The 23629-nt window shown below is 41.6% G+C and overlaps 1 protein-coding gene across 3 annotated transcripts in view; it reads left to right on the forward strand.

Moving 5' to 3' along the window:
* ANKHD1 (ankyrin repeat and KH domain containing 1) overlaps window positions 1–23629 on the forward strand; it is a 170280-nt gene that overhangs the window by 80327 nt on the left and 66324 nt on the right. For 2 of the 3 annotated variants that reach the window (XM_070940827.1, XM_070940828.1), the window contains exons 11-15: window positions 5089–5176; window positions 12140–12267; window positions 12439–12582; window positions 13944–14046; window positions 19809–20555. In XM_070940827.1, the coding sequence (XP_070796928.1) occupies window positions 5089–5176; window positions 12140–12267; window positions 12439–12582; window positions 13944–14046; window positions 19809–20555 (1210 nt within the window). The remainder of the gene's footprint in view (window positions 1–5088; window positions 5177–12139; window positions 12268–12438; window positions 12583–13943; window positions 14047–19808; window positions 20556–23629) is intronic. The other variant, XM_070940829.1, reaches the window with a different exon arrangement.

The following is a 23629-nucleotide window of genomic DNA, read 5'->3' on the forward strand; positions in this document are numbered from 1 at the left end:
AAAACCCCGGGCCAGGTTTTTGTCCACAAATTCCCTTAACACAGCCAATTCAGGGTCCAAAAAGAATACAACCTCCCTACAGGGAGCAGTGCATCCGGAATTAAGTCAGTGAGACAATCGTACGACCGGTGTGGGGATAATTGGTCCGCTTCTTTCTCGCTAAAAATGTCCACAAAGTCCGAGAGGTCGGCTGGCAAAGATACCACAGATGGACCCTGCACCTGGCCTGCGTATACTTGGCGAGTATGATCCACACATTGCAGGCTCGGGAACGACATGAAATTCTGGGACCAAAGGATGTGTGGATCATGAGTCCGAAGCCAAGACAGCCCCAAAACCAAAGGAAAATGTAATCCGGACGTGACATAAAATTGGATGGCCTCCTCATGCTTACCGATGGTCAGATGCATGGGTTGAGTGGCGGCCTTAATCAGCCCGGACAGAAGCATCTGACCATCAATGGTCTCCACGACCATGGGAGGATCCACTGGACACAGGGGACCGGCAAAGTGATTAACAAACGCCTCGTCCATGAAATTGGTCGTCGCGTCGGAGTCCACCAAAGCATGAGCCGGGATTCCTTGGGGGTTATTGGCAATGAAAACTTTGGTGTTCAAAATCAAATGACGAGGGGGTCCGGAATCCACCTCTGCAGAGCGTGAGCCGGTGTTGGTATGTGCCCGACCCAGGGTTTCCCCTAGATCAGGCTCCAGCCATTTCCCGATAGGGTAGAGTGTGACTGTGGTGCAGGGCCAGGAGCCAATGCCCTGTGTCGCTTCTTGGGGCAAGAGGCAGCAAAGTATCCAGGCTCCCCACAATATAAGCACAACTCCCCCTGCCCGTCTTCTGTCTTTCTCAGCTATGGACAGGTGGGGTCTGGCTGCACCGATTTCCATGGGCTCCTTCCTTGGAGCCGGATCCTCACGAACAACTGGGTTTACATGGGGTTCCTGAGGGCCACCGCTGTAACATCGCATCAATTCTGAGGCACAGACGAACCAGCTCATTAGGAGTCGGAGGAATGTCCACTCTAGCCAACTCATCCTGTAACGCCTCCAACAAACCCTCCTGGTTTGTGCTGGCAGAATGTGTATTTTGGAATACATCCAAAAGTGCTGCCTCGTTCCAGGCCGAGTCCTGGCTTAGCAAACGGAATTCGCTAATGTATTCCTGTAGGGGTAGCCGGCCTTGCTTCAAGGACTTCAACCATCTGGTGGATGTTTGTGCTTTGTTAGAGTCCTCGTACATTTGCCGCAAGTGCTCACAAAACCCCCGAAAGTCATTAACGCAACGGACTGTTCTGGACCAACAGGGGCATGGCCCAACGAGCTGCAGAGCCGGAGAGCAGGCTGATATCCGACTTTATCCCGGTCATTGGGAAAATCCTCAGCTTGCAAACTCATGAATAAATTGCATTGTCCAAGAAAAGCCGGAAACATTTCCAAATTACCAACAAACGTATATGGCACAGCTACCGGGCAGTTTCTCCGAGGAGGAGGAGGAGGAGGAGGAGGAGGAGGAGGAGGAGGAGGAGGAGGAGGAGGAGCAGATGAAGCCATTTGGGCTTGAAGCTGAGCCAGCTGGTCAGCCATCAAAGCTAACTGCTGCCGAAGCTGCGCGTTCTCTTCACTCAGCTGCTCCATCTTAATCAAGGTTTGTGTGTGTGTTTTTAGGCAGGAAACAAAATGTTCTGCCCCAGCTACGGACCCCAAAGAACGCAGCACACAAAAAGTTCCTACAAACCTTAATTTACTAATTAAAGTTTACCACAAGTAAACAAGTACAATAAATCAGTCTTTTCTGAACAAGGGCTGTTAATTTAACTTCATTAACAGCCAACAAGAATTCAAAGAATAATTCAAAGAACTCAGTTCTGAGGCACAGTATTTCAGATAACCATAATCTTACTATGGTTGGCAGAATGCCCAGAAGCAATTTGCAGGAAAACTGATAAGAGAAAAACAAGAGCCGAAATCAAATGTTTCTGTAATCAAGACTCAAAGGAATGTGAACGAAGTTGTTTCCTGCAAATTGCATCAGCCATCATCCTTCCTTAAATAGGCTAGGGGAATGGCCAATTAGCCCCAAGCTTTACTGTCGAGGAGACCTCCTCCTGAGGAGCCACTCCTGCCTTTTCGCAGCTCTGCGCACTCGTGCATCGAGAAGAGGCTCCTCCTCTTTTTCCTCTTCACTTATGGGAGCTTCTGGAGGTTCTGAAAGCCCTGGCTGAATCCCCGCCTCTGGCACCACATCTTCTCCAGCCTCCTCATTGTCTGACTCGAGTGCCAACTGCACAGGCTACTGGCGTAGCACCACACCAGCCTCCTCACTGTCAGAATCAGCTACTAACTGCACAGGCCGCTGACGAGCCACAACACTGAAGGCCTCTGACAGTGAAACGGAGGCCGGGGGTGACACATGCAAGCGGCAGCAAGAATCCTCAGAAGAAGTAGGTTGGCAAGGCGAGGCAGGTGTTGGGGCGTGGGATGTCTGGCTGCAACTGTCCTAAGGTAAGTAGGGCAACTCCACCACCCCCATCCCCACCCTAGCTTGATTTTTATCTGTGGGCCTCGCTCCACCTCATGCAACGAGGTGCAACGGAGTGGGTAGGGTCTTAACTAGGGTTTATTTTGGGGGGTAGGGCTTTTATTGAATGCACATGTAACAAATTAAGCTGTGTCTTATTTTCGGGAAAACACGGTAAATAAATTCCCCCTTTCCTTGAGATAGTCGCACCCCTACAACTGTCTCATTTGTCAGTTTCCTCCCCCCCCCCAACCCCTCACACCTTCCTCAGCACTGTTTTCGGAGCTGCCTCTGGAGAGGTGAGGTGCAACCCAAGGAATCCCCGTTGGCAGTGGGATGGCAGACGCTCGCCCCTTGCCAAACGGCCAAGGAGGGGCCCTGCCGCTGCCTTTCAGCCTTCTGGCATCCTTCCCCTTCCTCAGTGAAAGCCCTCTGCAAGGACTGCATGGTGGAGAGGTGCCAGGTGCTGCGACTGAAGAGCCGGCTTAGTGAGTACTACAAAGCCATCTGCAACCTCCTCAAAACAGTGGGCAAGGGGTGAACGGCTCCCACCAGCCGCACACCCCATTTTTTGATTGGGGGAGGGGAAAAGCTTCGTCCAGGATGGCGCACCCCCCCCCCATCTTTCAGCCTGGGTCCTGCCCAGTATCTCTTGTAGAAGTAGTCGGCTACGTCCTCTGAGACCCACTTGATGGTTGAGATCTTATCCAGGGCAGCCTGAGAGTGGGGGGGGGCAGAGTGCCAGAGCATCAGCACCCCCAGCTCCTCCACCTCTTCTCCTACAACACCAACCATGGCCCGTGCAAAGTTAAGAGCATGCATCTTCCCCCTCCCCTTCAAATGACTGATCAACCCACTCCCATTCCCTGCTATGCAAAGCGCTTTTCTCCCCGAATCCACAAACGCGGCGTGCGGCTGGTGCTGCCACCTAAAAATGCTTTTCTCCCTGGTTCCCTGAAGCACATTGCTGGAATGTGGCTGGAAAGGAGGGATGTTTCACTTTAGGGGATCCCAGGCGCAGAGAGGGTTTAGGCAGCGGTGGTGGCGGCTCACATTGCTGGGGAGTGAAGTCATCGTGGCCATTGTCTGCCCTGAGCTGCCCGCTGGGCGGCCATAGGGGGTACCAGCCGCAAACCATGAGGCCTGCCTTGTTCGCCGAAGCCACCGGGCAGATTCCCCCGCTCCCAGACTGTCCCGAAGAGGCTCGTTCCTCAGGCAGTGCCCCGACCCATATCCCCGCCGCTTGGAACCACCCGAAAATGCAACGCACGGAGGATGAAAATGTCTGAAGGGTGGGTGCTGGTGGGTGGGCGGGGCTACAGTCAGACTATAAGACGCATCCAGATTTTCACCCTCTTTTTGGGGGGAAAAAAGTTGCATTTTATAGTCCAAAAAATACGGTAAGTTTTTGCTAGGTCAGTCTCTTTGAAAAACACTTGAAACAAATGAAACATTGAGATGACAGCTGAGGAAATCAGAATGCAACATGTACTTCAAGAGGACTTTGGTCTTACTGGGTTTAAGGTATAAAATAGATAAGGGTTATTTTTAAAAGCATAGTTTCTCTTCTTTCTTCTAAAATATGCTTCTCCCAAACCTAGCCTTAAGGTTTTTTGTTTGTTTTTATTAAATTTATATACCGCCCTACTCCCGAAGGACTCAGGGCGGTGAATAGGCACAAAATAAAATACATAGATACGAAAGTTAGAAACATAATTAAAACCAGGTTAAATAATTTAGCCCGAGACAATTAAAAATCCCAATAATTTAAAACAAATTAAAATTTCGATTTTAAAACGGGGGAGAAAATTAGGCCAGGCCGGCTTGCTGGAGTAGGAGGGTCTTAAGAGCCTCATTCCAGATAGTGGGTGCCTCCACAGAGAAGGCCCTCCCCCTGGGGGCCACCAGTCGACATTGTTTGGCTGACGGCACCCGGAGGAGCCCCTCTCTATGAGAGCGTACCGGCCGGTTGGAGGCTGTTTGTGGTAGTAGGCGGTCCCGTAAATAACCAGGTCCTAAGCCATGGAGCGCTTTAAAGGTGGTGACCAAAACCTTGAAGCGCACCTGGAAGACCACTGGGAGCCAGTGCAGCTCACACAGGAGAGGTGTCACACAGGAGCACCATGTTGCTCCCATAACCACCCGCGCGGCCGCACTCTGCACCAGTTGGAGCCTCCGGGTGCTCCTCAAGGGGAGCCCCATGTAGAGAGCATTACAATAGTCCAGGCGGGAAGTGACGAGGGCATGAGTGACTGTGTGTAAGATTATTGTCCAATTTAAAAGATATCTCCTGGATAGAGTAGACAGTTTCCTGTGTCTTTTGAAAAATGAAAAAATAGGAATTTTCTCTAGAAAAAAAGTTTTCTCATGAACCAATTTTGTATATACACCATTGTGTTGAATTAAGTCTTTTGTTTAGAATGTGACTTCCTATGGCAGAATTAAGTGATCGTTATTGCATAGGGTTACTGGAAAACAGTAAATAATTTTAAGCTCATAATGGGATGTAATAATGTTTGTTAGTCTGGTTATACTTTTTAATTTTTTTTTAATAAAAAATAGGAACATGAATCTGAAGGTGGAAGGACACCATTAATGAAGGCTGCAAGAGCTGGTCATCTATGCACTGTACAATTTCTTATTAGTAAAGGTAAGTAATACAAACTAAGGGATTGCTTGATATATTAGAAGTTTTTAAAGTTTTATTATATTTACGTTTATTATATATTTAAAGATGAGGTTACTGTCTAATTTTGGAGTTAATTAGATATACCATAGTTAATTATTATATCAAACTCTATTATTATTATTATTATTATTATTATTATTATTATTATTATTATTATCATTATTATTATTATTATTATTATTATATTATTATTATTATTATTATTATTATTATTATTATTATTATTATTATTATTAATTAAATTTTTATACCGCCTTTCTCCCGAAGGACTCAGGGTGATGAACAACCAAGATTAAAATACATACAATATGAAAATTAAAATAATTTAAAACATAATTAAATCAATTTGACTTCCCCAATTTAAAACCCCTTACCCATAAAATTAACCAGTTAAAAATTTTAAGCCAGCCCGGCTTGCTGAAATAGAAGTCTTCAGGGCCCGGCGGAAAGTACGGAGGTCCGGGATCAGTCATATCCCTGGGGGTAGCTCGTTCCAGAGGGCGGGTGCCCCCACAGAGAAGGCTCTCCCCCTGGGGGCTGCCAGTCGACATTGTTTGACCGACGGCACGCTGAGGAGACCCTCTCTGTGGGAGCGTATTGGCCGGTGGGAGGTTATTGGTGGCAGAAGGTGGTCTCGTAGATACCCAGGCCCTAAGCCATGGAGCGCTTTAAAGTTGAGAACCAATACCTTGAAGCGCACCCGGAAGACCACCGGAAGCCAGTGCAGCTCGCGCAGGAGAGGTGTTACATGGGAGCGCCATGTTACCCCCACAATCACCTGCGCGGCCGCATTCTGGACCAGTTGGAGCCTCCGGGTGCTCCTCAAGGGGAGCTCCATGTAGAGAGCATTACAGTAGTCCAGGCAGGAAGTGACGAGGGCATGAGTGACCATGCATAAGGAGTCCCGATCCAGAAAGGGGCGCAACTGGCGTATCAGGCGAACCTGATAAAAAGCCCCCCTGGCCACAGCCGTCATATGCTCTTCTAAAGACAGCCGTGCATCCAGGAGGACGCCCAAGTTGCGAGCCCTCTCCGTGGGGGCCAATGACTCGCCCCCAATAGCCAGCGATGGCACCAGCTGGCTATATCGGGACGCCGGCAACCACAGCCACTCGGTCTTGGAGGGGTTGAGTCGGAGCCTGTTCCTCCCCATCCAGACCCGCACGGCCTCCAGGCACCGGGACATCACTTCAAGGGCATCATTGGGGTGGTCTGGGGTGGAGATGTACAGCTGAGTGTCATCAGCATACAAATGGCACTGCACCCCAAAACCACGGATAATCTCACCCAGCGGCTTCACATAAATGTTGAACAGAAGAGGCGAGAAGACCGACCCTTGCGGAACCCCACAAACAAGGTGCCTTGAGGTCGACCTCTGTCCCCCTGCCAACACAGACTGCGACCGGTCAGAGAGATAGGAGGAGAACCACCATAAAACGGTGCCTCCCACTCCCAACCCCTCCAGCCGGCGCAGCATGATACCATGGTCGATGGTATCAAAAGCTGCTGAGAGGTCTAATAGGACCAGGACAGAGGAGTACCCGTCCCGAGCCCTCCAGAGATCATCAACCAATGCGACCAATGCCGTTTCCGTGCTGTACCCAGGCCTGAAGCCGGACTGGAACAGATCTAGATAGACAGTTTCATCCAGGTACTGCGGGAGCTGTCGCGCCATCACACTCTCAACAACCTTCGCCACAAAGCGAAGGTTGGAGACTGGACAGTAGTTTGCCAAAACAGCCGGGTCCAGAGAAGGCTTCTTGAGGAGGGGCCTCACCACCGCCTCTTTCAAGGCGGGAGGCAGGAAACCCTCACTCAAAGAATTGTTTACAATCCTCTGGAGCCAGCCTCATGTAACCTCCCAGGTAGCCAGCACCGGCCAGGAAGGACATGGATCCAATAAACCTGTGGTTGCATTCAACCTCCCCAGCATCCTGTCCACGTCTTCAGGAGTCACAGGGTCACACTTATCCCAGATAACATTCTCAAGACCCGCCTCAGACATCCCGCCTGAACCTACCCAGTCAGAGTCCAAGCCTTCCCGAATTTGAGCAATTTTATCGTGCAGATATTGCGCAAAATCCTCAGCTCGCCCTTGCAAGGGGTCTTCCCGCGCTCCCAGGTGGAGAAGGGAGCGGGTCACCCTAAACAGGGCAGCTGGGCGGTTATCTGCCGATGCAATAAGAGCGGAAAAGTAATTACACTTTGCCGCTTTTATCGCCACTAAGTAGGTCTTAATATGAGACCTCACTAGTGTTTGGTCGGATTCAGAACGACTAGCCCTCCAACCACTCTCTAGGCGTCTTTTCCAGCGCTTCATCTCCCTCAGTTCCTCGGAGAACCAAGGAGCTGGGCAGGTTCAGTGCCGGGTCAGAGGCTGCAAAGGCACGACCCGGTCCAAAGCACTAGCGGCCATCCTATCCCAGGCAGCCACCAGGTCTTCAGTCGAGTCGTGAGCCAGAGTCTCAGGGAATGGCCCAAGCTCCATTTGAAACCTATCAGGATCCATCAAGCGCCTGGGGCGGAACCATCTAATTGGTTCCGCCTCCCTGCAATGGGGTGTAGCGGTCAGAAAGTGAAGCCTAAGGAGAGAATGGTCTGACCATGACAAGGGTTCGATGACTGTATCCCCTGTATCTAGGCCATTCAACCACTGACCAGAGACAAAAACCAAGTCCAGAGTGTGTCCTCCCATGTGAGTAGGGCCATGAATTAACTGGGTCAGGTCCATGGCTGTCATGGAAGCTATGAACTCCCGAGCCACCTCAGACGTTTCACCGATGGATGGCAGGTTGAAATCCCCCATGATCAAAAGCCTGGGGGTATCAACCGCCACCCTGGCTATTACATTGAGGAGCTTGGGCAGGGCCGCTGCCACGCGGCAGGGAGCCAGGTACGTAATCAGCAAGCCCACCTGCATCCCATGACCCCACTTCACAAGGAGAGACTCACATCCGGCTATCTGAGGTACAGTGGCCTCCCTAGGATCAAGACCTTCCTTTATGATAATCGCCACCCCCCCACACACCTACCCTGAGCCCTCGGCTGATGAAATGCGTGGAAACCTGGTGGGCACATGTTTACGAGGGGGACCCACCCCCTCCTGGCCCAACCAGGTCTCTAATACCCGCCAGGTCCGCTCCCCCCTCCTGAATCAGCTCGCAAATGAGGGGGGCTTTGTTGACCATGGACTTGGCGTTGCACAGCATCAGCCTAAGGCTCGGGCTCTGAGGCTCTTGACAACCCAGGGAACGAGAAGAGCATTGGGGGCCGGAGCATGCCACCGCTTGAAGACAGCAGGTGCGTGCCCCCACAACACGATATGGCCCCCCTGCTCCCACCATATCTGCTCCTCCCACCCACAGTACTGATGGAATCGCCCTCCTCCCTACCAACACTAACCCCCTCAACTCTCCACTCCGCACCTCCCATGACGCGACCCTGTGCCGAGCCTGGCCTCCCTCTTAACAAATCACCCTCCACACACCCCTCCCTCGCCAAACAACCTTCCCCCCCAAAACCCCTAAAAAGATTGGCTAACGACAATTTTAAAAAACCCCTCTTCGTGGCATGCCACCCCTCGGGGTTCCAAAGCCCATCATCGAGGTAGGCCCTCGATAGAGTGGAGGGACAATCCTGCGAGAGGGGGGAGTCTCGCAGAACAAGAAGCTCAGCTGCCGAATACATCTTGCCACAAGAAGATAAAAGTGACCATGTCCCAAAGGGTCCAGATGGAGAATAAAAGGTCCAGGGGAGAGCAAATACGATGGGAGCATCCAAAGTCCAAGGTCCAAAGTCCACTGTCCCCTCACAACAGTGGGCAGAGTCTCTTGCCAAGTCGACACAGCTCAAGGGGGATACAATCCAACCACCCTCTCACAGTGGTTGGTTTGATGGTCAGTCCCCTCTGCTGGCGGGATGGAAGTAATGAAGGAATGCAGTATCAAACACAGCCCAAGGGGCTAAAGTCCAAGACCATCCTCTCATGGTGGTTGGTCTGATGGTCAGTCCCCTCTGCTGGTGAGATAGAAGTAATACATCAGCTCCCATAGCATCCCAACGTATTTGACAATCCTCCAAACGGCTAAGGGGAAGGGCTCAGATGGAAATGAGCCAGATTTCAGCGTCAGTAAGTCAATAAAGCATCAGCCAGTCCGAGATGGACATAATGCAAAAGGGGAAGAAGATGGAAAATAGGGGGTAGATGGCCTCCAACCCCCAGCCCCCAAAATCCAAATGGAGGCCTCCCAGTGTCTGTGAGGAGCTGACCCATCAGCTGGGCAGCTCTCACGCAAGGTCCTAGACAATCCCGGACAGTAGATGTTTCTCTGCCACGTTGACCCCATTTACCACATCAGTAGGGCTGACAACCGACGCTCTCCTCCCCACCATCGTCAGACGGTCGCCATTACAGCCTCTGCCACACAAAAAATTCTGGCAGCATCCCAGAGCTCTCCAGAGAGTCCGGCAGGCCCCAAGGCACCCAGAAAAACTCCAGGGCCTGGGGCTTTTGCCGTGCCGTAGACGACCCCAGCGGACCCGTTGCCGCTGCTGCTCCGACCTCCGAACAGACTCCAGCTCGAGGAATGCCTCCGTCACCGCCCAGCTGCTATGATCCGCTTTCTTAATGTTTCTCTTAACAAATCAGTAACACATATCAGTCTTACAATCACTATATAAATATAGTATACAACTGAAAGAAAGTACTTCCCTAAGGCAATAGATTGGCTGAATGCATATTATTACAGGAGTTTCCATAAGTGTTTGTGAAAATCTAACAATGTCATAATTGAAATAATTTTTCAAAATGTCCATCTAGGTTAAATCCAGAAAGAAACCATTTCTAATCTGGCAATTATAAGACAACTTTGCTCTTTCCTAAGTAGCTCTGAAAATACTTCAGAATCAGAAGAGTTTACTGAATTAGATTAAGGTGCTAAAATCAAAAAAAGATTTATTTAAGTTATTTTTTTTTCAAAAAGAAGATATAATCTTTTCTGGAAGACAAAATCGCTCAACTTCATTCCCAGTTAGATGCCGGTGTGGTTGCTGGTCCAGTGGAAGCCCCTAGGGCAGGTTCTTGCCCTTTTATCTGGGATTGTTTTGACCCTGTTGCTCCTGAGGAAGTGGATAAGATTCTAGGGAGTATGGGTGCAAGCACCTGTGTTTTAGAACCTGGCTTGTGAAAGCTTCCTGGGAGGTGACAGGCGGGTGGGCTATGGTGGTGATTAATGCTTCCCTACAGGAGGGGGCAGTGCCCCAGCATTTTAAAGAGGCTGTGGTCCACCCTCTTCTTAAGAAGCTATCACTGGATTCCACCCTTTTGGATAATTTCCAATTTGTCTTCAATCTTCCTGTTTTGGGGAAGGTGGTTGAAAAGGTGGTTGCACGGCAGCTCCAGAGATTCCTGGATGAAACGGATTATCTATACCCCTACCAGTCAGGATTCAGGACTGGATATGGGAAAGAAATGGCGTTGGTCATGCTTTTGGATGATTTCTGGCAGTAGCAGGATGGGATAGTGCATCCATTCTTGCTCTACTTGACATCTTGGCAGCTTTCAATACCATCAACCATGCTATTCTTCTGGAGTGGCTTCGGGGGATGGGAGTGGGAGGCCCTGTGCTATCCTGGTTCACTTCCTTCCTCTGAGGCCGCTCTCAGTCAGTGTTGGTAGGAGGGGAAAGATCCAGCCCTCGCCCACTGCTTTGCGGCATCCCACAGGGCTCTCTCCACTCCCGTTCAACATTTATATGAAGCCGTTGGGTGAGATCATCCGTCACCATGGACTGAGGTATCATCAATATGCCGATGATACTCAGCTGTATGTCTCAGCCCCTAGTGAGTTAAGCGATGCTGTGTCCTCCCTCTTGCAGTGCCTGGAGACTGTTAGGGGCTGGATGGGGCAACGGGTTGAAACAACCCTGGCAAGGCTGAGTGGCTCTGGGCTTGGGGTTCAAAGGCCCATGGAAAATTACCACCTTTGGTCTTGGATGGGATGGCACTACCTCAAACAAACCTTGTGCATAATATGGGTGTTCTCCTGGGTTTGCGACTCCTGTGCGAAGAGCAGGTGGTGGTCGTGGCCAGGAGGGCCTTTGCGCAACTGTGAGTTGTGCACCAGTTACGGCCTTTCCTGGACCAACAATCTCTACTCATAGTCACTCATGCCCTAGTGTACTTCCCGTCTTGACTACTGCAACACGCTCTACATAGGGTTGCCCTTGAAGAGCATCTGGAAGCTCCAGTTGGTGCAAAATTCAGCGGTCCGCAAGGTTATCTGAAGGATCATCTCTTGCCAGTCACATCTACCAAACCCGCTAGAGCAGAGAGGCAAGGAATGTTGCGGGTCCCATCCCCTGGGAAGATACACCTGGTGGGACCCAGAAGAAGGGCCTTCTCCATGGTGGTTCCCTCTCTGGAGCATCATTCCCCCAGAGATTAGAATGGCCCTCACTCTAACACTCTTCCAGAAAGTGCTGAAGACCTGATTCTGCCAGTGGGCCTGGGGAACCCAGAGCGGAATGGAGCGCATTAAATGGCTTGTGTGATGTATTGTCGCCGGGGTGGGGGGCTATTGTATTATTGTATTATTTTATTATTAATTTTTTATATATGATGTTTTTATATCCCTGTGAGCCACCTTGAGTCATCATGTGCAAATAGGCGGCGATATAAATTTTCTAATAAATAAAAAATAATCTGAGGATAGGCAATCCAATTATTCATAATTTCTTCTTTGGATCTAGACTGCTTAGTGTAAAACCTCTTCTAAAATATGTAAAACCCTCCCATCGTTCTGTTTTCATTTCAAAAGTAATGATTTCCTGTAAACAAAATAGTTTTAAATCTGAATGCTAAGTAAAGATTACCTGCACTAATTTATTAATTAGAACTTTTCTTTAATTGTATCTTCTGTCATAGGTGCCAATGTTAATCGGGCTACAGCTAATAACGATCATACAGTGGTATCACTGGCATGCGCTGGGGGCCATCTTGCTGTTGTTGAGCTATTACTAGCTCATGGTGCCGATCCTACTCATCGTCTTAAGGTACTCCAAATAATTCAGCTTATTATTAAATTTATTAAATATTATTAATTGTCTAAGAAGTAAACAATCCTAAAATATTCTAACTATAACAGTGATTTGATAATATAATATTGAAAATTTGATGTCACAGTTTTCAGTTCTACTTATTTTCTACTCAAATTTATATCTTAGGATGGCTCAACTATGCTTATTGAAGCTGCCAAGGGTGGTCACACAAATGTTGTTTCCTACTTATTGGATTACCCAAATAATGTTCTGTCAGTTCCAACTACAGACATGACACAACTCACACCACCATCTCAGGATCAGTCTCAGGTCAGTGTTTGTCACTTGAAAACAGCTTTTTGCCTTTACAGAATGAGATTAATAAAAGTATAAATTTAAGTAAAAATAAATTAGATAAATTGAATTCAGTTAATTTCTGGATATCTTAAAATACATCTGCAATTTGTTATATCTGACTCTGGAGATAATTTGAGCCAGAGTACTGTATATGCTTCCATATGTTTTCTATATTTTAACTATAGAGAGATTAGAGAGCCAACATAGAAGTAAAAGTAAAATAGGTATATAAATATAAAAATGCATATGGAATGCATTTTTATATTGTAAACTCCCAATTTAGCACAGTTCAGTTTAGTAGACTTTGGATTGAACAGACAAAATCTATGTGCTTTTTATACACCCATAAGTCTGTTTTTATGAATATATAGAAGTTTCAGTATAATGGACTTTCAAATAGTGAATGCTTCTTTCTCCAATTGGTACATTAAAATGAACAATTGTTATAATGGTAACTGAAGGCATTGATAATATAATGCAAAGATCTTCAACAATCTTCTTTCCTTTACTAGCTTGTGTTCTTTTATGATGTGAGTTCAGGTACTGCATGCTGATTATAGAATATATAGCCTAGATCAGGAGTGGGCAACTACCACAACTTTACAACCTGTGGCATGGCTGGCTCAGGAATTCTGGGAGTTGAAGTCCACAAGTCGTGAAGTTGCCATAGTTGCCCACCCTGGCCTAGATGATCACTGCATAATCTATAAAAGTTAGCGCTATCATTAAGAATATCTAAAATTGGGATTAAGTTATTTTGCAGCAAATAATATATATTAATATATAATAGATGTTACAGAGTGAAAGAAGTAAAATCCCAAAGAAACATTTGAACATATCTGTGCTTTGGAAATCAAAGATGAATAAAATATATTGATTTAATCTTCACTTTGTATTTAGGATTGTGATGGCCATCTTCATTTTACTTAAATTATCCTTTTATATAACAATGATTGATTGTACTCTCCTTCCCTGGCTTATAGAAACATAAAAAACGTTTTAATGCTACTTCACAATTTCCTATTTACAATCCTATTTCTTTCATAGTATTTTAGGCATTGTGTTTAACATATAAGAAATAATGAATGAGAAAAAATATAGAGGTAGCTTATACAAAGACAGAAAAACTTAATTCAAATGGAGCAACTTTTATGATAGAGGTGAAGTGATGGAATAACTTTAGTACTGCTAAAAGCTAAACAAAGGGTTATATGAATAATACAAGTAAACCTAGAACTTTAAGTCAGAGTAAGACTGTTCTAAACATGTTGGAATAATGTATAGATTACAATTTACCATTGACATGTTGGTTTTCTCTTGAGTTGATTTTACAGGTTCCACGTGTACCAATGCATGCACTTGCCATGGTTGTACCTCCCCAGGAACCCGACAGAGCTCCTCAAGAAAATCCCCCTCCACTTTTGACTCTCCAAAAAGGTTAGTAAGTTATCTTTCTTACAGTTTATGGAATGTTAATATTCTGATTTGGGCATTTAGGGGATGAGTGTATTACTATTTGAAACTATTTTGTACAAATTTATCTTAACCATTAATAATAGGAAGTATTGAAAACATAATGGCAAGATCCATACTTTAAATTGTACTAGCTAGGGACATTGGTAAAATAATTTATATTTCACTCCATAGATTTAGATTTTAGAGGATTTGTTTAAAGAATTCATTCTATCATCTATAATGATCAAAATAATGCAGTATACATTAAATGAAATGTATTAGTAAAAAAGTGAAATGAAATCTGAGATCTGGCAGGATATATAAAATTATTTTCTACAAGAGTAAATTAAAATTGGAATGTTTACCTAATATTTTGTTAAAACTTGTTCAGTTTTTCTTATAATTGTTTTAAATGTCTTTTTTTTAAATATGAATAAAGTTTGTTTAAAATTTAAAATAAAATAAAATAAAATAAAATTGGAATGTTTAAGAAACAAAACGTGATGTGCAAACAGGACTAATAATATACAGGACTAATAGTGTACAGGAGTAATAGTGACTAGATGGGGGTTGAATAATCTAGTAATTTTTAAGCATTTTAAGTAAAAGCTGTTAATAAAATATGGAAAAATTCTCTCTCTATATATTATTTAAATGATGTTTTTCTTAAATACTCAGAATATTTGGGCAAGATATCCATACCTGTATATTCTATGCTTGAAATCTGCAGTCATTTTTTCAAAGAAAAAAAAATATTTGGATTATGCAAATTCAGCATATTTCAGTTATTTATTAAATCAGTTTTATATGCTATTTCCAATTTTAATACATATACAAATTGGGAGGGGGTACTATACTCAATTACTTGAGTATATACATTATTAACACCAATCATATGGACTATATATGGGTGGGCAGCTGTAATAAATTAATAACAATAATACTTAACTTTAGAAACATGAGTAAATTCTACTCGTGATCCTAAATACTACTCATGATCCTATATATTACTTTTTTACATGAGTTCTGAAATCTAATGAAAATTGATGAAGAAATGCAACCTTTCCTAAAATGGAAAGGTTGCAACCAGCGCACACTATTCTGTATGTAAATTTATAACTTACACAGCATCTGATGTTGTTCCAAACCTGCAGATTAGCTTGGGCCTATATGGGCAATTAATATTGATAAAGCAATGATTTAAGAAGATTAAATGAGCTTCCTGCTTGACTTCTATTTCAATCACTATGCTGCTGAATTTAAAAAAAAAAATTTTTTTTTAAATTAAGTTAATAATTTGGACAAGTCTATTCATTCGCTATTGATTACCTGCAGCATTAATACATGGTGCTGTAAAGCACTGCAATGACATGTAAAGTGGCATGAGCACCTACCTGTTGCATATTGAAGTAGCTATGGCTTTTCTGGGTAAACCTGCATTTGGTTTAAGGAGGCAAATGTTACATTTATATTGCCACATGCTGCAGAACTTTTTGCCCCCTTCAGATCTTAAGACCTCTAATTCAGGAAAAGAGTGGCTGAGTTTTATATTTTTTTTGAACCCTAAAATAAGCGCTTGGCCTTATTGCCATGCGCTCAAAAGCTCGATTGGGCTTATTATCAGGGGATGTCTTATTTTGGAGGAAACAGGGTAATAGAACCAAAAAATTATCCTGGTTTTATCTTTTTAAATGTTATTGGAAATTTGAAAAAAAAAAAAGTTAATTATTAATAATGCAATTAGATAGAAGCTGAAATGAGGTTGATGAGAGGAAGGTATATATAAAATACATGGAAATATCCCTTACCATAAGTTTTCAGTGGAACAAAATAATACATTTTTTAAAAGTTGATCATCATTGGGCTATCCCAGATAACTGGATTAGTAATTCACGAATGTCTGCAACAAATAGCTGGCAAGATTGCTATAGTTACCTTTTATTTTATATGATTTCATTTTAGATTTCTGCCAGATGTTGAAAGTAGTTTTGTTACAATACTGTATTTGAATTTTGTGTCAGTTGTGTGAACTTTCTTTCTGTTTGTTAATCTCTCATCTACTCCTTATCTGTATTGAAGAATTAGATGCCTATTCAATAATTTGCTGTATTGATTATTTTTCTGGATTATTCAAAGAATAAAGTTTGAGGTACTTCTTTAGAAGTATTTGTATATAATTTCAGATGTGAAATTAACTTTAGCAAAGGCACCTTTTTGTTTCAATTAGTTCAGTATGCTGTATTGTGAAACTTTGCTGGAGATTTTTTTTTAAAAAAAATATCTCCCTGGTCAATGAGAAGACATTATTACTAAATTATTACTAAAGTTCCACTATTTCTGTATCAGGAAATATCTACAAGAGGTTCTCTGGAAGGGATACGAATGAAGCTGCACACAATCTGATTTCATTAGTAGGAAATTAGTGTCTTGCAAGTTAAGGTTGTTGGAGGGATAGAAGAAGTCTCATTGCCTTGCCCTTCCCAGTGACACTTTTTCAGCATTCTGAAAAAGAAGACACAAGCTGCATGGGGAGGAAAATTTAATGCATGTGAACTATATCCTGGAACCACTGCTATTTTAGGGAACAAAAATATTTACTTATTTTCAAGTTTCATAAACAAAGGATTAAACTTGAATTGTTTCTCTACAGCTTTTTAAAAGGTGAGATGTGAGTGACAGTCATTTCTCATTGAAAAGATTTTCCTTTTTTAGCAGGTGGACTCAAAAAGAAAAGTACTATTTTAGAGATCTTGATTCCTCCTGAGTAGTTAATTTTGTTTCAATAGATTTTTGTAAAGACTACCAGTATACTGATTGTGAAATAAATGTGCACTTCGTGTTCATAATTTTGACTTGAAATATCCAGTTGAATTAAAAAGTTTGGGCAGCCCTTGTTAAATTGTGTTTTTAGTTGATCCTTAAGTGAACAGAAATGGCACAATATTTACATTATGGTTTGTGTGCAGTTGTTTGCAGATTCAGAGTAAAGGAGCAGTAAATATGAACTTTGCAGAAGTTTTGGCAGCCTTTTAATTGATTTAGTGCTACTTCTTTTAAACTGCTGTAAAGTTATTAATAAGATCCCACAAGATGATTGACCCATTAGAGAAAACACAGGAAAAGAAATTCTCTGAACCTTCATCAACCAAAATCTCTTCAAAGCAAGTGTGAATGAAGATAAATTCACCCTTCTTAAGAGATAGAAGTGATGTGGAATTATCAAAGTCAAAACGACAATTTGAAAGAAAACTCTGCTAGAGCTGCCTGAAAATTGTTCAGATCTTCAAAAGAGAACTATAGACATAATTATAAACAAAGTGTTTGTAAAGGTTAGTTAATGTTGGAAGTTGCTGTCCACAGTGCGGCTTTTCTTACACAACTGTTACGTGCATGAGAGAATTTTCAGAAGGATACATTTGCTCCAGCCTCATGATAAAAGTAATAATCCAATATTTTCAAAAAAAAAATATTGATATTCCTGAAGTGTTTACAAATAAAGCGTATGAAACGAAATTGAACTGTTCAGCTATACACAATAAAAAAGGGGGGGAAAGGATATGAAGCATTTTGGGTACACTTTGCTAACTTAAATAAGGGGATTTCTCTATTTTGCTTCGAGGATGTATAACAACCAGTGGCATGGGAAATATTGCTAAGGGTGGCTAGAAGTTGATGTCCCACAGTCAGTGGGAAAAAAACCTCAAACTTTAAATCAACTGTGTATTAAAGATTACTATCTGAAATCAGTCTTGAGGCATTTACAAGAAAAAAAGATAAAAAGTTTTGGAATAATCTTCACAGTCCTGGGATATTATTGAAAATCTGGGGAATCTCAAAACATGCAGTATGTGGAAGGAAACTTAAGAATGCTCAGATTTCTGAGTTAGAAGATTTCTGCAACTGAAGAGAGAGAGAAATTAAAAAACGAAGAATAAAAAAGGTTTTTGGCTGACTACAGGATAAGTTTAGAAGTGTTACTAGTGCAAGGTAAAAAAAGGTAAAGGGGTCCCTATGGATTGTACTCCACTAGTCGTTGCTGACTATAGGGGGCAGTGCTTCTCTCCATTTCAAGGCCATTGAGCCAGTGCTGCCTGAAGACATCCCGGTGTACATTTGGCCAGCATGTTATTACGGAGCGCTGTTACCTTCCCACAGAAGGTAGTCCCTATTTATCTACTCGTATTTGCAGGCTGTTGAACTGCTAGGTTGGCAAGAGCTGGGGCGAGGACGGGAGCTCACCCCATCCCATGACACTCGGGTCTCGAACCAAGAGCTGCTAGCTTTCCAGCTGACAAGCCCTGCATCTTAACCACTAAGTCACCGCACCACCCTACTACTGCAAGAGGGTTTGTTAAAAAGAACTGAGTGGTAGGGTATCCAAATTATTTTGATTGCTCTAGTCACTATTTCCTTCTTTTGAATCTGTAAACAAATGTACATAAAGATATGTAGTATAGCTTTAATATTAGAAACTTCAGCTGTAGTTTACATTGTAGGCAGAGGTCTATATTTCTGTTGATCTCTCTACATTGTCAAGATCTTAGTGTTAAAAGATCTTAGTGTTAGAGTTAAAAGTGAGAACTGACATATATAAAAATATCCTGATTCAGTGAGTTTCTGTAGTTTGAGAACAAAATTGTTCAGTTTAATTGTGGTGCAGCAGATTAAGTAATAGACTTTCTAAATCAAGAATGTTATAGGAAAAAGAATAGATTCATACAAAAGACAACTAGATACAAAAGACAACTAGAAACACAAAATAGCACATAATAATAGGAAGAACACAGAAGTACCTGTTAGTCTTAATAAGGTATAAGGATTTTAAGATTGCTTAGTTTAGGATATTTACACTTTTTTTAAAAAAAGGAAAACTGTAAGAACATGGCTAATGGCAAAGTTTCTATTGACTTTGTATAATTAGTATTTTTTTTAATATGAATTGTTATTTTTTTTAGAAATATAGAACTCAGTATCTACACATTGATACAATTTTATATAACCTTGGAGCAGTGAAATCAAATTATATATATATATATATATATATATATATATATATATATATATATATATATATATATATATATATATATATATATATATATTTGTCTTGTATACTATATAATAATATAATTTCTTGAATATGTATAAAGGTCCTCCTAAAATTCTTTGTTTACCCTAGAAAATATTTGATTCATTATGAATATTTTTTTAAGATTTTTGGATATTAGCACCAAATGTATTAGCTTGTGAAAAATATTTAGAATTTGGACTTTTGAACAATAAAGCTCCTATACCAGAATGGCTTGTATTTGCATGGAGGTTGAATTGGCGGTAATTTCTTGTTAGATTAGTTTGTGTTGCATTTGTAAACCTGCACAATTTTTCAAAAATCTATATTGTTTTTGCATTTATTTAGCACTTCTCTCTAAAAAAAAAAAAAAAAAGATGGGTGAGAGTGAATATCTGAGTATTGCAACTGTTTTGCAAGTTCCGTTTGAGTTTCCAAGTGTAGTAAATAATTTTCTGGTAGCCTACATTTCAGACAGAATCTTCCTTTGAGTATTAAAATTAAAGCAGGGGTCCATATTTAAACTCCGATCCAATGTTTTAATGTCTTTTCTGTTTTTGAGTAACGGCTTTGGTCTATTTTATCTTTAAATGATTACATTTGGGTGGGAAAAGATTGTGGGAGATATGGGTGAACTGCAGCATGGCACTTTTTCAAACATTTTTCGTGTGCTTAGGTACATCCAAGCAGAAGTCAACTTCCCTTCAGGTAGCAGATCAGGAACTACTATCACCTTTTCACCCATACCAGCCTTTGGAATGTATAGTAGAAGAAACTGAAGGCAAGCTCAATGAACTTGGACAGAGAATTAGTGCAATTGAAAAAGCACAACTTAAATCATTGGAGTTGATTCAAGGTGAACCTTTGAATAAAGATAAAATTGAAGAGCTCAAAAAGAACAGAGAAGAACAAGTACAAAAGAAAAAGAAAATACTGAAGGAACTGCAAAAGGTGGAAAGGCAGTTGCAGATGAAAACACAGCAGCAATTTACCAAAGAATATTTGGAGACCAAAGGTCAGACAGACGCTCCCCTTACTCAGCAGCAGCAGTGTCCACATACAGGTGTCCTCCCAGAACTGGAAGGAAATGAGGGCCTTCCTGGGGATAACCTTTCAGGGTTGTCACAGGTTGACAGTGTCCTGCATAAAGATGAGCAACAACACTCTCCTTCATCTCCTGAGCAAACTGAGTTTGCCCCTCTTCAGCCTCTCGCAACACCACAGTGTAACTTTTCAAGTAACATAGGTTGTAATGGAACAGATTCTTTTGAACTTCAGAAAGTATTAGGTAATCAGCAAACTATAGGACAGCAGCAACCAATTGCTGGACATGTTCAGGGACTGTTAGTTCAAGAACCAGATGGATTAATGGTTGCCTCGCCAGCACAGACGCTTACCGACACTCTTGATGACCTGATAGCAGGTGGGTTGAGAAATGTACCTTTTCTTGAATAAATATGTGTGTTATTAGTTTCTTTTGTTCCCATTATCTTTCGCAAAGTTTTCCCTTATTGTTTTTACAGTTTTTATTAGTTTTAATGTTGGCATTCAGTTATATCCAACTTTTTGGATTGTTTAATCCAAAGCAAAATGTTTTGCTTTATTGGATTTTTACTGTATTGATCCATTTGGTTTTCATTTCTGGTGTAATAACTATTATGGGAATCTTTTCAAGAAAATATGTCAGTTTATAGAATTGTGCAAATAGTTGATCAGGCAACATTTGTGAGAAGATAGTATGTTGGTGAATCTGATTCTTTGTAGGGGCTCTCTTCATAATCTCTAGATAGCATTCTCAAGTTGACATTGTTTGATTCAGAGGAATTTTTAGTTGAATTATATATCAATAGAACGCAATCGCTAATTACTTATTTATGTTATGTAGCTGTAGAATGTCACAAGCCTATAGTCAGTCATAAGATGGAATAGTTTTGAAAAGCATTACTCCACTAATTAAAGATAAAGACCAAAAATACTTGGAAGTGAATGAGGGAATGAGAATAGGTTATATTTGGTAATAAACATGGGCTTTATTTACTTACCCATTTTGTACTATTTGCATGTTGTCCCAATCATAGCTATCCCATCAGGATAACACTTCAAATTAGGATATTTGGACTCAAATGATAGATTAGTCCCTAGAGGTAAATAGACAAGCAGAGCCCCCCCCCCCCTCATACTCACACTCTCACTCTCTCTCTCTCACTCATAGGGACTGTGCTGAATAGAATCAAAATGCCCATTGATTAGCATATTTTCTCATAGTAGCCAACTAACATGAATGGGAAACTCCAAAGCAAGAGTAAACCCAATCCAGAAGTGGATATTGCAAGACTTGTTGCTTCTGTTACTAATAGTATATAGCTATTTTATCTGGCTAGCAATTGATAATTTTATTCTCCATAAAATTGATGAATCCTCTTAAAGGATACATACAACTTGATGTCATTACTACATATTATGGTATCAAATGATAGTGCATTGTGTGCTATATAAAGAAAAAAAATCATTTTATTTGTACTAAATCTATCACCATTCTTTTTCACTGGATGACTTTAGAAAGAGCTGTCCCCTTTAGAAAGAACTGTTCCCAGTCAAATTTCTTTGATTAGCAGTAGTTTAATCAGCTGCCCGAGGTAGGAAGATGGTCTTTGTTCACCCATTAAGGCTGCCCCCAGCTTCTCATGCATTGGTAGAGGCACTGCCACGCTTGCTGATGGGTGGCTAATTGTTCTAGAAAACTGTGACCTAAATAAAATGAAAATAGCTGTTGTAGGAGATGGATTAGTATGGCAGTGGGTCAGCTTTTAGCCTCAATTAGTTTTTATTTTTGGTCTGTCTTCAAAGTGGCTGATTGATTTCACCCAATGATAAGGTTTATTCTAATCAGTTTTCTTAAATTATTGTATCCGTTAAGAAGTAATTCTGCAGGTGTTTGTTTTTTTTAATGGTAAACAACATTCCATATTTTGGGAGGTTTTGTAACTGAAAAATGAAATTAAAAATGTATTAAACAAATGAATAATTTTGGAAAATGGAAAAAATTCAGGTATTATACTGACAGGTGGAGGAGTCATAATTCCTTACATGAAAATGCTTTCATTGAATTCTATTCTAAGTTTTTTTTCTGACCAGCACAGGTAGTCCTCACTTAATTATGCTGATTGGGACCAGAAATTCTGCCGTTAAGCAGCATTGTTGTAAGACAAAAAAACCTCACATAACTGCACCACTTAGATCTGATGGCAGTTCTGGCAGTCCCGATTGCCATCATTAAATGAGGGTCCAATAATTAGTATATCAAGTTACGATCACATGAGATTCTTGCTTAATACATAAGTTCTTAAGCAAGCATCTCATGTGACCTTGACTTGCGACTACTTGCCAGTTTCTACATTGACTTTGCTTGTCAGAAACCAATAGGAAAAGTCACAAATCGCAACTCTCCAAATAATTAGAAAACCTTACCAGTTTATTGTTAGTCATAAGAAAACCTTAACTCAAAAAAATTTATAAAGAACTTCAAAAGTACTAGTGCCAATGAAAATCTACAAGGACTTTGTTGATTGCATCTGGTGAAAACTGACCATTTATTCCTATTCACTAATTTACTTTCAATCTCTTGTCTGATTAACAGCTGAATTTGGTTTAGATGATTGGTTTTATCAAAAGCCTTTGTGTATCTGCCAGATTACCCCATCCATATTTTGTTGAACCTTTCAAAAGAATAGTAAAGAATATGCCATGATTTAATTTACCAAATTTATGTTGGCTATTCTTCAACAAGACTTAAATCTTTAAAATACTTTCAGTGGTCTCTTTTTAGTATTATAACATGTTCAACAATTCTAAAACAATTTACTTTCAGATAAATTTTAATTGAACTTTGATTAGAAAAACAGTTCTATCTGTTGTTACTACTTTTGCATGAACTGTTCAGATTCCGTCCCTCAAAATAATGATTTAGGCAATGGTTTCTTTTCTATTTCTTTCCAGCAAAAAGAATTTAAACAGTTCTCTTATCTATGTTATTTAGTGTTTAGCCCTTTTTAATATTCAGTAAATTATTTATTGTATGTGTAGGTTAATCTGGTGGAAAGTTAATAATTTAACTCCAAACCAAATACTTAAGAATTATAAAGGTAGCATCTAAAAATATAGGCAGTTCCAATCAGGTTAGTTTAAAAAAAACCTGGGGTGTTCAAGTCTGATAAATTCAATATTTCTAGATATTGAGAAAATCAAGGTATCGCTCCAAGGGCTCCAATAATTAGTATATTGATTTTTACCCTACATACATTCAACTTTCACCTGAAAGTCCTGATATTTTGTAATTTTTTCCAGTCATTTTTCCTTACTCCTAGCATCACCTGGAGTGGCAACACCAATGAACCAGACTTTATTTTCAAAAACTGTTATATCGGGCATGTTATAAACAAGATGCCTGTCTGTTTGGATCTTAAAGTTTCATAAGACCTTAACTGAATAATAGTAATA

The sequence above is a fragment of the Pituophis catenifer genome, unplaced genomic scaffold (assembly GCF_029215685.1).
Source record: "Pituophis catenifer annectens isolate HBS135680 unplaced genomic scaffold, rPitCat1.0.hap2 SCAF_3, whole genome shotgun sequence".
NCBI lineage: Eukaryota > Metazoa > Chordata > Lepidosauria > Squamata > Colubridae > Pituophis > Pituophis catenifer.